At 44.4% G+C, this 16573-nt stretch overlaps 1 protein-coding gene across 3 annotated transcripts in view; it reads left to right on the forward strand.

Annotated features, from left to right (window-relative positions):
* itga1 (integrin, alpha 1) overlaps positions 1–16573 on the forward strand; it is a 75111-nt gene that overhangs the window by 42984 nt on the left and 15554 nt on the right. For 2 of the 3 annotated variants that reach the window (XM_071339664.1, XM_071339648.1), the window contains exons 11-17: positions 1587–1731; positions 4445–4587; positions 6704–6847; positions 8033–8293; positions 8440–8570; positions 13190–13365; positions 13577–13722. In XM_071339664.1, coding sequence (XP_071195765.1) covers positions 1587–1731; positions 4445–4587; positions 6704–6847; positions 8033–8293; positions 8440–8570; positions 13190–13365; positions 13577–13722 — 1146 coding nt within the window. The remainder of the gene's footprint in view (positions 1–1586; positions 1732–4444; positions 4588–6703; positions 6848–8032; positions 8294–8439; positions 8571–13189; positions 13366–13576; positions 13723–16573) is intronic. The other variant, XM_071339657.1, reaches the window with a different exon arrangement.

Here is a 16573-nt window from a genome sequence, read left to right on the forward strand (position 1 = left end):
AACTCATACTAACTCTAACTGTAATCCAGGATAGTTTCAGTGCCCGCACCTCTTCTCCTGTTTCCACCCCTGCACTCCACTGCCCTACACTGTTAAAAGAAAAAGGGTTTTAAAATATGCAAGTCTTCTTTCCCAAAAACCAAAACACCCGGAGGCAATAGTTGCAAGAATTTATTTTAAAAATATATATTTCAAAATACTTTATTTTAATAGTGTATTAACTCCTACTTGTCAACTGGGCTAAAGGGTGCAGCATATTACCATGGGGATCAGTTTATAGGAGATCACATGTTTGTGAATGTGTTACTGCCCACTGATCGCCTCCAGTCAGATACAGTGCAGAACGATGGTGTGTGTTGTGTTATCTGTCATTCACCATCTCATCTATCCCTGTTTCACTGTGATCCAACAAATGTTCTGGAGACGTAAGGACTCTCTTTTCTCTCTCAGCCCAGAGAGACCTGTGCTGTGCTGTGGGGGAAGAGAGGGAAGAACTAAAAAATATATGTATTTTCTGTGAGAGGATGTCCAAACTTTGGGTGCATTCATCAGAGTGTGAGCAAACATGCTTTCCTCCAGTCCTCCTGAGTCAGCGTCACTCTCTCTCTCTCTCTCTTTCTCCCTCCGGCTCTATCTGTCTCTCTCTCTCTCCCCCTCTCTTCCTCCGTCTCTGTCTCTCTCTCCCCCTCCTCCTACGTCACCTAGTATAAACACCGTCACTCCCAGCTGAAGCTGTATCAGGGCCCCTGACCTCTCCTCCCCTGACCTCTCCTCCCCTGCCCTCTCCTCCCCTGCCCTCTCCTCCCCTGCCAATGCCTCATATCACTTACGCAATGTTTATAGACCCAGACATACAGGGCCAGCAGCATACCACCCTGCATCTCACTGCTGGCTTTCCTCTGAAGTTAAGCAAGGTTGGTCCCTGGATGGGAGACCAGATGCTGCTGGAAGTGGTGTTGGAGGGCCAGTAGGAGGCTGTCTTTCCTTGTGTCTAAAAAGAAATCCCAATTCCCCAGGGCAGTGATTGGGTACGGTGCCCTGTGTAGGGTGCTGTCTTTCAGATGGGATGTTAAGCGGGTGTCCTGAATCACTTATCGTAAGCCCTGTGTCCAACCCCAGTCTCACTCATACTCGAAGAACATCTCCCTCTTGTGAAATACTTTACCCTGTCTTCCTGTATCTACCGCAACAGAGTCTTCTTGACACGGTGCATTGTGACTCTGGTCCCATTTAGCTCTACTCCACTGAGACTTTTCCACTTCCTGTGGGATCTCTTCATGTTTCCTGTGCTGTAGCATAGCTGTCCCATAGAGTTGGATAGAGGCCCTCAATGGCGCTGCCAATGCTGTCACAGAAGACGCCATTACAAAGACAGGAGATGAGCTGCCTAGTATCTCTATGCGCTTGTCATTCTGTTGCCTGTCTAATAACGAGGACCACAATGGAAATAAGTTGTCTTATCTGACTTTATTGAGTTTTGTATCTGACTTTATTGTTGTACTCACGTGTGGCTACTCAGTATGTATTTTACATTTGTTAAATAAAAAGACATTCATTAATTGATTCACTAATTCTCTCTTTCGTAGGAGGGTGTGATGCTGGGTGCTGTGGGGGCGTATGAGTGGAACGGGACAGTAGTGATGCATACCGACCAGGGTACCGTGGTTCCTCTAAACGCAGACTTCCAAGACCCCCTGGATGAGAGGAAGGAGAGCCTGGCGGGGTACGTGGGTAAGTACATAGCAGTCCAGACCAGACCAGACTGGCACTGGATACTGGACAGTGGTCCAATGACAACTTGTACTGGCACTGGAAACTAGATAGTGGTCCAATGACAACCTGTACTGGCACTGGAAACTAGACAGTGGTCCAATGACAGCCTGTACTGGCAATGGAAACTGGACAGTGGTGCAATGACAACCTGTACTGGCACTGGAAACTGGACAGTGGTCCAATGACAACGTGTACTGGCACTGGAAACTAGACAGTGGTCCAATGACAACCTGTACTGGCACTGGAAACTGGACAGTGGTCCAATGACATCCTGTACTGGCACTGGAAACTGGACAGTGGTCCAATGACAACCTGTACTGGCACTGGAAACTGGACAGTGGTCCAATGACAGCCTGTACTGGCACTGGAAACTGGACAGTGGTCCAATGACAGCCTGTACTGGCACTGGAAACTGGACAGTGGTCCAATGACATCCTGTACTGGCACTGGAAACTGGACAGTGGTCCAATGACAGCCTGTACTGGCACTGGAAACTGGACAGTGGTCCAATGACATCCTGTACTGGCACTGGAAACTGGACAGTGGTCCAATGACAACGTGTACTGGCACTGGAAACTAGACAGTGGTGCAATGACAGCCTGTACTGGCACTGGAAACTGGACAGTGGTCCAATGACAACCTGTACTGGCACTGGAAACTGGACAGTGGTCCAATGACAACCTGTACTGGCACTGGAAACTGGACAGTGGTCCAATGACAACCTGTATTGGCACTGGAAACTGGACAGTGGTCCAATGACAACCTGTACTGGCACTGGAAACTGGACAGTGGTCCAATGACAACCTGTACTGGCACTGGAAACTGGACAGTGGTGCAATGACAACCTGTACTGGCACTGGAAACTGGACAGTGGTGCAATGACAACCTGTACTGGCACTGGAAACTGGACAGTGGTGCAAGTCCTTCGTTCCTCCCAGCTCCTGTATAAACAGCACAGGTCCAGCACCATTACTCTGAAATAGACAGAAACATGGACTGCATCCCATACGGCTTCCTGTTCCATTTATATTGCTCTACTTTTGACCAGAGTGCTATGGGCCCTGGTCAAGTGTAGTGCACTATATAGGGAAAAGGGTGGCTTTTGGGATGCTGACATGCTTATACTCTAACTGAAATAACAGACACACAGGGTTAACAGTAGCACACCTCACCCACTAGTACTTTTCGAATTGAATTGAATTTACTTTGGGTAACAAACCGATACAACAAAATGTACAATGTGGACCCAGAGGACATCAATTAAAAGTATTAATTAAAATGTTTGTTTCCAAAGTGGTCCTTGATGGTTAAAACAATAACACATATAATGATTAAAAGGCAAGACAAAATTAAAATAAATACATTAATTTATGTTGACATCCTAAAAAGTGGCACTATTCACTGCACTTCTCCCAAACCTTAAAAATCAACCATATTAATTTCACATTTCGACCTTAAAATGCAATCCATTCATTGCACATCATACCTATCATTCAAATAAATACACCTGACCAGCAGTAGGGGGCACAAGGGGCATTGGGCCACAGTGAAGACGCTGTGAGGGATTCAAGAATAATGTTATTTAATTAAAGTGTCATCGAGAACAATCTGTGTGGTTGTTCGTTTCAGACAAACTCAAACACTGGCAGAGTTACAGCAGATCATTAAAAACTCTCTTCGGTACAGTGCTCAGAGAATGAACCACACACACAGACACTGTGACACACACAGACACTGTGACACACACACACACACACACACACACACACACACACACACACACACACACACACACACACACACACACACTCCTCTCTGTTCTTCAATGTTTTACTGCTTCCTCGAGACCTTGGGACTATAAGGTTCTAGCTGACATTATTGGCAAAAATGTGTTAGTCACCTATAATTGATCTTGAGATGCTTCTTCATATCTGTGAAGTTAGATTTTTTTAAAGTACATTTTAAGGTAAAATTATTTTTTACTAGAAAGTTCTGTCTGCATAAACCCATTTGAACTTGGCGCTATAAGTTTTTATTTGCAATCCAATCACAAGCCTGAACAAATACAGACGGACCAATCAGAACACGTCTTTGCCATCTCCCTGTTGTCACATCGTTGTTCAGTGATAACAGTAATTTGTCTGATGATCATAATGCATTTATTTATGTATTCAATGATGTGTTCTGACTCTATCGTGGTAAAATAGTGTTATTCTATCATTTCTGGATTCAAATAGCTACAGTTTTCTTGAAAACAGACATGTCTAATTCAGAAGTGTCAAATAGAACCATATGGCTCAACCCAGATTGACATTTCAGAGCCATAAGGATCTATCTGCGATTACACCCCCCGAAAAAAACTGATTTACAAATGTCTCAGGATTTTGATACTCTGCACTTTAGGTGAGGACCTTAATGGGTTAAGAAAGAAGAATTCACTACAAAACAGTTCTGAGATCTGGTATGTGAAAACATGTATGCTCAATATCTCAGAACTATGCTTTGCGCACATAGAACCTTATAGTCCCAAGGTCACATCCTCTTAACAATGAGACTAAAGTGAACTAATGCCAGGAGGAAGACGCACTAAAATAACCCACTAATAGGGACATGCTCTGTCCTTAAGATCATAAACTGCTCTAATATGTGTGTGTGTCTGCCCTCCCTGCAGGTTATGCTGTACAGTCAGCCTCAACCCCTAATGGTGTATTATACATCACAGGAGCACCGCGGTACAACCACACAGGCAGAGTCATCGTGTACAAACTGGATGGGGAAAGCATCACAGTCACACAAGTACTGAAAGGAGAGCAGGTGTGTTCAGTTGTCATTCATCAATCTTCCACCATCATCATAATACACATCTTTACATTATGTAGGTTGCTTTGCCAAACTCATGGGTTAGGGTTAGACACCGCAGTGTGGGAAGAGACTATACATTCTGTAACCAACGCGACACAAACTGGTTGAGGACATAATTCGTATACATTAGATAGAAATGCACTGAAATACTACAATTAGGTGCCTAATTGTATTTGAAAGCATAAAATTCAGATTAGGTCCCTGATGTCAAGGCATGAGCTCATACCGTGTTTCTACTTTAGTTTGAGATTCAGTAGAGGTTAAGATTATAGTGGGCTCCTGAGTGGCGCAGTGGTCTAAGGCACTGTATCTCAGTGCAAGAGGTGTCACTATAGTCCCTGTTTCAAATCCAGGTTGTATCACATCTGGCTGTGATTTGGAGTCCCATAGAGTGGTGCACAATTGGCCCAGTGTCGTCCAGGTTTGGCCAGGGTATGCAGTCATTGTAAATAAGAATTAACTTAACTGACTTGCCTAGTTATATTATAAACTGGGTTGTTCAAGCCCTGGATGCTGAGTGGCTTAAAGCTGTGGTATATGAGACAATATACCATGGCTAAGGGCTGTGTCCAGGCACTGCAGAAGAGGACTGGCCACCCCTCAGAGCCTGGTTTCTTCTTAGGTTCCGGCCTTTCTAGGGAGTTTTTCCAAGCCACCATTCTTCTACATCTGCATTGCTTGCTGTTTGGGGTTGTAGGCTGGGTTTCTGTACAGCGCTGTATAGACATGGGCTGATGTAAAACTGGGCTTTATAAATACATTTGATTGACTCCACGTTGCACTCCACGCTGAGTATACCAAACATTAGGAACACCTTCCTAATATTGAGTTGCACCTGGTCTATGGAAAGAGCAGGTGTTCTTAATGTTTTGTACACCACATCTACCACATCCCCTCTGACATTATAGCTTAATTAAATGAAAGCATCTCACACCGCGTTTCTATTTCAGGCTGAGTGATTATAACGTAGTGTGACCTCCATCTGTCTCCTGTAGATTGTCTCCTACTTTGACCTCCATCTGTCTCCTGTAGATTGTCTCCTACTTTGACCTCCATCTGTCTCCTGTAGATTGTCTTCTACTTTGACCTCCATCTGTCTCCTGTAGATTGTCTCCTACTTTGACCTCCATCTGTCTCCTGTAGATTGTCTCCTACTTTGACCTCCATCTGTCTCCTGTAGATTGTCTCCTACTTTGACCTCCATCTGTCTCCTGTAGATTGTCTCCTACTTTGACCTCCATCTGTCTCCTGTAGATTGTCTCCTACTTTGACCTCCATCTGTCTCCTGTAGATTGTCTCCTACTTTGACCTCCATCTGTCTCCTGTAGATTAACTCCTACTTTGACCTCCATCTGTCTCCTGTAGATTGTCTTCTACTTTGACCTCCATCTGTCTCCTGTAGATTGTCTCCTACTTTGACCTCCATCTGTCTCCTGTAGATTGTCTCCTACTTTGACCTCCATCTGTCTCCTGTAGATTGTCTCCTACTTTGACCTCCATCTGTCTCCTGTAGATTGTCTCCTACTTTGACCTCCATCTGTCTCCTGTAGATTGTCTCCTACTTTGACCTCCATCTGTCTCCTGTAGATTGTCTCCTACTTTGACCTCCATCTGTCTCCTGTAGATTGTCTCCTACTTTGACCTCCATCTGTCTCCTGTAGATTGTCTCCTACTTTGACCTCCATCTGTCTCCTGTAGATTGTCTCCTACTTTGACCTCTGTCTGTCTCCTGTAGATTGTCTCCTACTTTGACCTCTGTCTGTCTCCTGTAGATTGTCTCCTACTTTGACCTCTGTCTGTCTCCTGTAGATTGTCTCCTACTTTGACCTCCGTCTGTCTCCTGTAGATTGTCTCCTACTTTGACCTCTGTTTATCTCCTGTAGATTGTCTCCTACTTTGACCTCCATCTGTCTCCTGTAGATTGTCTCCTACTTTGACCTCCATCTGTCTCCTGTAGATTGTCTCCTACTTTGACCTCTGTCTGTCTCCTGTAGATTGTCTCCTACTTTGACCTCTGTCTGTCTCCTGTTGATTGTCTCCTACTTTGACCTCTGTTTATCTCCTGTAGATTGGCTCCTACTTTGGCAGCGTGCTCCAGACGGTGGATGTTGACCAGGACTCCTACACAGACATCCTGCTGGTGGGAGCTCCTATGTTCATGGGCCCAGAGAGGGAGGAACAGGGACAGGTTTACGTCTACAAACTCAATGAGGTGTGTGGTGTACTGTGTGTGTAGTTGACCTGATTCATCAATCAATCAATCAGTCAAATGTATTTATAAAGCCCTTCCTACATCAGCTGATGTCACAAAGTGTTGTACAGAAACCCAGCCTATAACCCCAAACAGCAAGCAATGCAGGTGTAGAAGCACGGTGGCTAGGAAAAACTCCCTAGAAAGGCCAGAACCTAGGAAGAAACCTAGAGAGGAACCAGGCTATGAGGGGTGGCCAGTCCTCTTCTGGCTGTGCCGGGTGGAGATTATAACAGAACATGGCCAAGATGATCAAATGTTCATAGATGACCAGCAGGGTCAAATAATAATAATCACAGTGGTTGTCGAGGGTGCAACAGGTCAGCACCTCAGGAGTAAATGTCAGTTGGCTTTTCATAGCTGATCATTGAGAGTATCTCTACCGCTCCTGCTGTCTCTAGAGAGTTGAAAACAGCAGGTCTGGGACAGGTAGTAAATAATGTTCAAACGGTCATATAATTAATGTAACTATTTAACTTTACTACTATATTGTTGGTGCACTTTGGGGGTATGTGTGTTATCATAGAAATACAATTCAAATCAAATCAAATCAAAGTTTATTGGTCTCATACATATATGTAGCAGATGTTATTGTGGGTGTAGTGAAATGCTTCTGTTCCAAGCTCCAACAGTGCAGTATTATCTAACAATTCACAACAATACACACAAATATAAAAGTAAAAGAAGTATTAACAATTATATAAATATTAGGATGAGCAATGTTGGAGTGGCATTGAATACAGTATATACATATGAAATTAGTAAAACAGTATGTAAACATTATTAAAGTGACTAGTGTTTCATTATTAAAGTGACCAGTGATTCTATGGCTATGTATATAGGGCATCAGCCTCTAAGGTGCAGGGTTGAGTAACCGGGTGGTAGCTGGCTAGTGATGGCTTTTTAAAAGTCTGCAGTTGCAGACTGCAGGCGGGGTTACAGTCCAACAGGATGCTCTCAATTGTGCATCTGTAAAAGTTTGTGAGGGTTTTAGGGGCCAAGCTGAATTTCTTCAGCCTGCTGAATTATATATCTGTGTGTTATAGTATGAAGGGACAGAGACATATGTGCACCAAACATCTATCTGTTACTCAATATTTCTCTACCCCCCCCTCTGTCTCTCCATCTCCCTCCCTTCCTACCTAGAAGGGCCTATTTGAGCACCAGACCACGCTGAAGCCAGACAACCAGACGTGTTGTACCTCGGCCCACTCCCACGGTTGCACCATCGTCAACACCAACGGCCCGTGTGGCGCCCGCTTCGGCACCGCCATCGCAGAGGTCAGTGACCTGGACCTGGACGGGAACCGGGACGTGGCCATCGGGGCGCCACTGGAGAACGACCACAAAGGGGCAGTCTACGTCTACCATGGAGCCAAGAAGACCATCAAGGAAAAATATGTGCAGGTAAAGAAGGACAAGACCATGTGTTCTCCGACTGTTCTACAGTAAGTTACAGTAAGATTACAATATTACAGTATTAAGAGTACACAGTAAAAGTGAGAGTCGTTAATGTTAGCCTTCTGAAAGTGTGTGTGTTGGTGTGGTTTCAGCGTATCCCAGGCCCTGGAGACGGGGTGAAGACTAAGTTCTTTGGCCAGTCGATCCACGGAGTCATGGATCTGAACGGAGACGGAATTATAGACATTACCATCGGAGGGCTGGGAGGGGCTTCTCTGTTCTGGTGAGTGTTTAGTGCCTCAGCGTTCAGTATCAAACACACGCATGCACACACACACATTCACGCACACACACACACTCCACTTGAACTATTAGTAATAGCAGTAACCTCAAATATCATCTCACAAAACTTTATTATTATAACATTATCTCGTCTATCAAAGACTGTCACTTTGGTTTATACAGCTGTGTCCCTTTCTGGATTTGAACCAACAACACCTTCCTCTCCTTGTTCAAACCCCTGTTCCTCCTCTTCTCTCATGGAACCTGTCCTGTCCTGTCCTCTTGTCTCTTCTCTTCTGGAGTTGAGCCAACATTTCATACCACAGGGACCAGGGATCCGCCCACTCAGTTTCAGCTGGAACAGGCCTAGCTGACCAAGGGCTATGTGAAAAACTCAAACTCCCAGGAAGCAAAGCTCTTAAAACATGATTTGGCAGCCCTTCCTCCTGGGCTCTTGGCCCTTTGCTTAACAGAGCATAGCTGTAGAGAGAGCGGGAGTCACTCCTCTGCTTAACAGAGCATGGCTGTAGAGAGAGTGGGACTCACTCCTCTGCTTAACAGAGCATGGCTGTAGAGAGAGTGGGAGTGACTACTCTGCTTAACAGAACGTCACTGTAGATAGTTAGAGAGTCACTCCCTAATTCCAGAGCATCCATGGCAGTGGCCCTAACAGTTTGATACTGCAGCTGGAGACAATGCATTCGGAAAGTATTCAGACCCAATACCCTTTTCCCCATTTTGTTACGTTACAGCCTTATTCCAAAATTTCCCTTCATCAATCTACACAAAATACCCCATAATGGCAAAGTGAAAACAGGTTTATAGAAAGTTTTGGAAAAGTATTGCATTTTTTTTCCTTAAACCCAAGTATTCAGACCCTTTTCTATGAGACTCAAAATTGAGCTCAGGTGCATCCTGTTTCCATTGATCATCTTTCAGATGTTTCTACAACTGGATTGGAGTCCACCTGTGGTTAATTCAATTAATTGGACATGATTTCGAAAGGCACACACCTGTCTATATAAGGTCGCACAGTTGACAGAGCATGTCAGAGCAAAAATCAAGCCATGAGGTCGAAGGAATTGTCCGTAGAGCTCCGAGACAGGATTCTGTCAAGGCACAGATCTGGGGAAGGGTACCAAAAAATTTATGCAGCATTGAAGGTCTCCAAGAACACAGTGGCCTCCATCATTCTTAAATGGAAAAAGTTTGGAACCACCAAGACTCATCCTAGAGCTGGCAACCCGGCCAAACTGAGCAATCAGGGGAGAAGGAGCTGGAAAACCTGGACCCATACAAATCAGCTGGGCTTTACAATCTGGACCCCCTATTTCTGAAACTGTCCGCCGCCATTGTCGCACCCCCTATTACCAGCCTGTTCAACCTCTCCTTCGTATCATCTGAGATCCCCAAGGATTGGAAAGCTGCCGCGGTCATCCCCCTCTTCAAAGGGGGAGACACCCTGGACCCAAACTGTTACAGACCTATATCCATCCTGCCCTGCCTATCTAAGGTCTTCGAAAGCCAAGTCAACAAACAGATCACTGACCATCTCGAATCCCACCGTACCTTCTCTGCTGTGCAATCCGGTTTCCGAGCCGGTCACGGGTGCACCTCAGCCACGCTCAAGGTACTAAATGATATCATAACTGGCATCGATAAAAGACAGTACTGTGCAGCCGTCTTCATCGACCTGGCCAAGGCTTTCGACTCTGTCAATCACCATATTCTTATCGGCAGACTCAGTAGCCTCGGTTTTTCTAATGACTGCCTTGCCTGGTTCACCAACTACTTTGCAGACAGAGTTCAGTGTGTCAAATCGGAGGGCATGTTGTCCGGTCCTCTGGCAGTCTCTATGGGGGTACCACAGGGTTCAATTCTCGGGCCGACTCTTTTCTCTGTATATATCAATGATGTTGCTCTTGCTGCGGGCGATTCCCTGATCCACCTCTACGCAGACGACACCATTCTGTATACTTCTGGCCCTTTCTTGGACACTGTGCTATCTAACCTCCAAACGAGCTTCAATGCCATACAACACTCCTTCCGTGGCCTCCAACTGCTCTTAAACGCTAGTAAAACCAAATGCATGTTTTTCAACCGTTCGCTGCCTGCACCCGCACGCCCGACTAGCATCACCACCCTGGACGGTTCCGACCTAGAATATGTGGACATCTATAAGTACCTAGGTGTCTGGCTAGACTGCAAACTCTCCTTCCAGACTCATATCAAACATTTCGAATCCAAAATCAAATCTAGAGTCGGCTTTCTATTTCGCAACAAAGCCTCCTTCACTCACGCCGCCAAACTTACCCTAGTAAAACTGACTATCCTACCGATCCTCGACTTCGGCGATGTCATCTACAAAATAGCTTCCAATACTCTACTCAGCAAACTGGATGCAGTTTATCACAGTGCCATCCGTTTTGTTACTAAAGCACCTTATACGACCCACCACTGCGACCTGTATGCCCTAGTCGGCTGGCCCTCGCTACATGTTCGTCGTCAGACCCACTGGCTCCAGGTCATCTACAAGGCTATGCTAGGTAAAGTGCCGCCTTATCTCAGTTCACTGGTCACGATGGCTACACCCACCCGTAGCACGCGCTCCAGCAGGTGTATCTCACTGATCATCCCTAAAGCCAAAACCTCATTTGGACGCCTTTCCTTCCAGTTCTCTGCTGCCTGCGACTGGAACGAATTGCAAAAATCTCTGAAGTTGGAGACTTTTATCTCCCTCAACAACTTTAAACATCTGCTATCCGAGCAGCTAACCGATCGCTGCAGCTGTACATAGTCCATCGGTATATAGCCCACCCAATTTACCTACCCCACCCCCCATACTGCTTTTATTTATTTACTTTTCTGCTCTTTTGCACACCAGTATCTCTACTTGCACATGATCATCTGATGATTTATCACTCGTGTTAATCTGCTAAATTGTAATTATTCGATTTATTGCCTACCTCCTCATGCCTTTTGCACACATTGTATATAGATTCTCTTTTTTTCTACCATGTTATTGACTTGTTTATTGTTTACTCCATGTGTAACTCTGTGTTGTTGTCTGTTCACACTGCTATGCTTTATCTTGGCCAGGTCGCAGTTGCAAATGAGAACTTGTTCTCAACTAGCCTACCTGGTTAAATAAAGGTGAAAAAAAAAATGAAAAAAAAAAGGCTCTTGGTCAGGGAAGTGACCAAGAACCCGATGGTCAGGCTGACAGAACTGGGAGAACTGTCAGCCTGGGAGAACCTTCCAGAAGGACAACCATCTCTGCAGCATTCCACTAATCAGGCCTTCATGGTAGAGTGGCCAGATGGAAGCTACTCAGTAAAAGGCACATGACAGCCTGCTTGGAGTTTGCCTAAAGGCACCTAAAAGACTCTCAGACCATGAGGAACAAGATTCTCTGGTCTACTGAAACCAAGATTGAACTCTTTGGCCTGAATGTCAAGTGTCACGTCTGGAGGAAACCTGGCACCATCCCTACTGTGAAGCATGGTGGTGGCAGCATCATGCTGTAGGGATGTTTTTCAGCAGCAGGGACTGGGAGACAAGTCAGGTTTGAGGGAAAGATGAACAGAGCAAAGCACAGAGATTCTTGATGAAAACATGCTCCAGAGCGCTCAGGACCTTAGACTGGAGCGAAGGTTCACCTTGCAACAGGACAACGACCCTAAGCACACAGCCAAACCGATGCAGGAGTGGCTTGGGGGCAAGTCTCTGAATGGGACTGAATGGGATTGGAAATGATGTAGACAATTTAATTGATGGAAGCAACAATCTTTCTGCAATATTAAAGCTGATCCACCACAGAAAAAATAAATAATAATAATAAAAAGTCTCTGAATGTCCTTGAGTGGCCCAGCCACAGCCCAGACTTGAACCCTATCGAACATCTCTGGAGAGAGCTGAATATAGCTGTGCAGCGACGCTCCCCATCCAACCTGATAGAGCTTGAGAGGATCTGCAGAGAAGAATGGGAGAAACTCCCCAAATACAGGTGTGCCAAGTCATACTCAAGAAGACTCAAAGGCTGTAATCGTTGCCCCAGGTGCTTTGACAAAGTACTGAGTAAAGGGTCTGAATACTTTTGTAAATGTGATATTTCAGTTTTCTGATATTTATGGGGTATTTAATCCATTTTAGAATAAGGATGTAATGTAACAAAATATGGAACAATTCAAGGGGTCTGAATACTTTCCGAATGCACTGTATAACTTGGCTATGGATCCTTTTGTAGAGACTCCCTCTTATCACATACTTTCCTGAAGCAATCAGGATGGAGAGCACCACAGATCTCCTCAGAGGGAGCTTCAATAGATTTATTTTTTCTTTCCCCTAATTGTCATCTGACCCTTTTTGTTGAAGATTTAAATGGCCGGCGACGTGGTTTATAGAGTGCTTGCACACATCTTTACATAATAAATTAATAATGTGCTTTTCATTTGATTTTGAGGTTTACTGTATAAAGAACTATAGCTATACCATTTTGGCTTCTCCTCTTTATATTTTTGTAGATAAAAAAAAAAATGGTTTCATTAACAGTTCATTGATTATTGTAACAGTTTCATATGCCAGTTACAAGTTTCTGAATTTCTGTTGTTTGTCATCCAGGTCGAAGGATGTTGCTGTGCTTTATGCCAACATGACCTTTGACCCAAACAAGATCAACCTACAGCAGCCCTCTGAAGATTGTGTGCTGGGTGAGAGAGCCACTGTGTGTGTGAAGACCAGGGTCTGCTTTAACTACAGTGTCAAGTCTGAGAAGGACCACACTAACTTGGGCACAGGTGAGAGTCTGATAAACACACTTCCAGTATGTTTGAATGTTTACAGTGTAAACACTTCAATTAAATGCCATGATTGTAACTGACTCTGGATAAGAGCATCTACTAAAGGAGTAAAATATAAACTGTAAACCAGACAGTCTTTTCTCCAGGGTTTCTGGAAAACCTGGGAAATATAAGAAAGTTACCGGATTTGGTGTTTGTTGTGTTTCAGCCATTAAGTACAACCTGACTCTGGACTCTCTGAGGGCAAAGTCGAGGGCAGCGTTTGTCAACCCTGACGAGAAGAGTGAGAGGAAGGTCCAGGTCACCGCCAACATCATAGATGCTCTGTGTCTGGAGCATTCCTTTGCCATGAAGGCAAGTAAATCCTTCCTCAATCAGCCTGGTCAACATGGAGAGAGGAAGAGAGGAGGGTGAGATAGAGAGGGGGCGGAGAGAGAGAGGAAGAAAGAGAGCGAGAGACAGACAGACAGAGAGAGAGAGAGAGAGAGAGACATGAGAAGCATAGAGAGGCAGAGAGAGGCAGAGAGAGAGAGAGAACGGCCCCATAGAAAAACTCTGTCTCTTACATACTAGTAGAACACAGTTGAATGTGTTACTGGCTGCAGAGTTTGAACCAGAGAGGGGATATGTGTTTCAATTTTCATTATGATTGCATCAGAGAAAGTTTTTAGCCTGGCTCCAGATCGGTTTGTGCTGTATAGCCAACTCTTATGTTTGGCATGACAATGACCATAGGAGTTGATAGGCAAGACAGCACAAAGCCTGGGACCAGGCTAAATGGCTATTAGTATCTCAGTAGACTGGCCAGTGAATGTATTGGATGGACGTACAGTAGGAAGCCAAGTTGCTCTGGAATTGATTCATGGTAGGAAAGCTCTTAACATGAAAGTGGAGACAGATCTCCTTCCCTTGATCAAAGGAAAAGCATCTCCAATAAAACAACCCCTTTTCCAAAAGGCCCATTACTGTATATACAAGTATTCGGCTTAAAAGAGGCCTAGAAATCGATTCACATTACATTGATTGTTTTGTAGCAAATAGCAGTACAATATAAAGTTTTATTGAGGATGCAGATGAAAAGAACAGAGGTTTAATTAGACAGAAGACTTTGACTGTAATGGGAACCAGAGAGAATGCCTCGACAATGACTGGTTAACCACCCCCAGTACGAGAGAGAGAGAGAGAGAGAGAGAGAGAGAGAGAGAGAGAGAGAGAGAGAGAGAGAGAGAGAGAGAGAGAGAGAGAGAGAGAGAGAGAGAGAGAGAGAGAGAGAGAGAGAGAGAGAGAGAGAGAGAGAGAGAGAGAGAGAGAGAGAGAGAGAGAGAGAGAGAGAGAGAGAGAGAGAGAGAGAGAGAGAGAGAGAGAGAGAGAGAGAGAGAGAGAGAGAGAGAGAGAGAGAGAGAGAGAGAGAGAGAGAGAGAGAGAGAGAGAGAGAGAGAGAGAGAGAGCACACACACACAATGCATTCCAGTGGAGATATCCCCTAGTGATCTGGTACACAATGTAGCCAGACAGATCACATGCTGTCCATCCCAACTGGAACATAGATGCTGTCTGATAGGGACACACATAACCCACATGTCCTCCCAGGAGGAGAACTAATTGACATGCAGCCCTCATAATCCAAAGGGACTACTGATAACACTACGGGTTATACAGTTGAAGTCGGAAGTTTACATACACTTAGGATGGAGTCATTAAAACTCGTTTTTCAACCACTCCACACATTTCTTGTTAACAAACTATAGTTTTGGCAAGTCGGTTAGGACTTAAAGTAATTTTTCCAACAATTGTTTACAGACAGATTATTTCACTTATAATTCACTGTATCGCAATTCCAGTGGGTCAGAAATGTACATACACTAAGTTGACTGTGCCTTTAAACAGCTTGGAAAATTCCAGAAAATTATGTCATGGCTTTAGAAGCTTCTGATAGGCTAATTGACATAATTTGAGTCAATTGGAGGTGTACCTGTGGATGTATTTTAAGGCCGACCTTCAAACTCAGTGCCTCTTTGCTTGACATCATGGGAAAATCAAAAGAAATCAGTCAAGACCTCAGAAAAAAAATTGGACACCTCCACAAGTCTGGTTCATCCTTCATCCTGAAGGTACCACGTTCATCTGTACAAACAATAGTATGCAAATATAAACACCATGGGACCACGCAGCCGTCATACCGCTCAGGAAGAAGACGCGGTCTGTCTCCTAGAGATGAACGTACTTTGGTGCGAAAAGTGCCAATCAATCCCAGAACAACAGCAAAGGACCTTGTGAAGATGCTGGAGGAAACAGGTACAAAAGTATCTATATCTACAGTAAAACGAGTCCTACATCGACATAACCTGAAAGGCCGCTCAGCAAGGAAGAAGCTACTGTTCCAAAATCTTCATAAAAAAGCCAGACTATGGTTTGCAACTGCACATGGAGACAAAGATCATACTTTTTGGAGAAATGTCCTCTGGTCTGATGAAACAAAAATAGAACTGTTTGGCCATAATGACCATCGTTATGTTTCGAAGCTTGCAAGCCGAAGAACACCATCCCAACCGTGATGCACGGGGGTGGCAGCATCATGTTGTGGGGGGTGCTTTGCTGCAGGAGGGACTGGTGCACTTCACAAAATAGATGGCATCCTGAGGAAGGAAAATTATGTGAATATATAAATATATATATTTTTTTTAAAATCACCTTGATTTAACCAGGTAGGCAAGTTGAGAACAAGTTCTCATTTACAATGGCGACCTGGCCAAGATAAAGCAAAGCAGTTCGACACATACAACACAGAGTTACACATGGAGTAAAACAAACATACAGTCAATGATACAGTAGAAAAATAAGTCTATATACAATGTGAGCAAATGAGGTGAGATAAGGGAGGTAAAGGCAAAAAAAAGGCCATGGTGGCGAAGTAAATACAATATAGCAAGTAAAACACTGGAATGGTAGATTTACAGTGGAAGAATGTGCAAAGTAGAGATATATATATATATATAAGGGGGTGCAAAATAAATAAATAAATACAGTAGGGGGAGAGGTAGTTGTTGAAGCAACATCTCAAGACATCTGTCAGGAAGTTAAAGCTTGGTCGCAAATGGGTCTTCCAAATGGACAATGACCCCAAGCATACATCCAAAGTTGTGGCAAAATGGCTTAAGGACAACAAAGTCAAGGTATTGGAGTGGCCATCACAAAGCCCTGACCT

The sequence above is a fragment of the Salvelinus alpinus genome, chromosome 1 (assembly GCF_045679555.1).
Source record: "Salvelinus alpinus chromosome 1, SLU_Salpinus.1, whole genome shotgun sequence".
Lineage (NCBI taxonomy): Eukaryota > Metazoa > Chordata > Actinopteri > Salmoniformes > Salmonidae > Salvelinus > Salvelinus alpinus.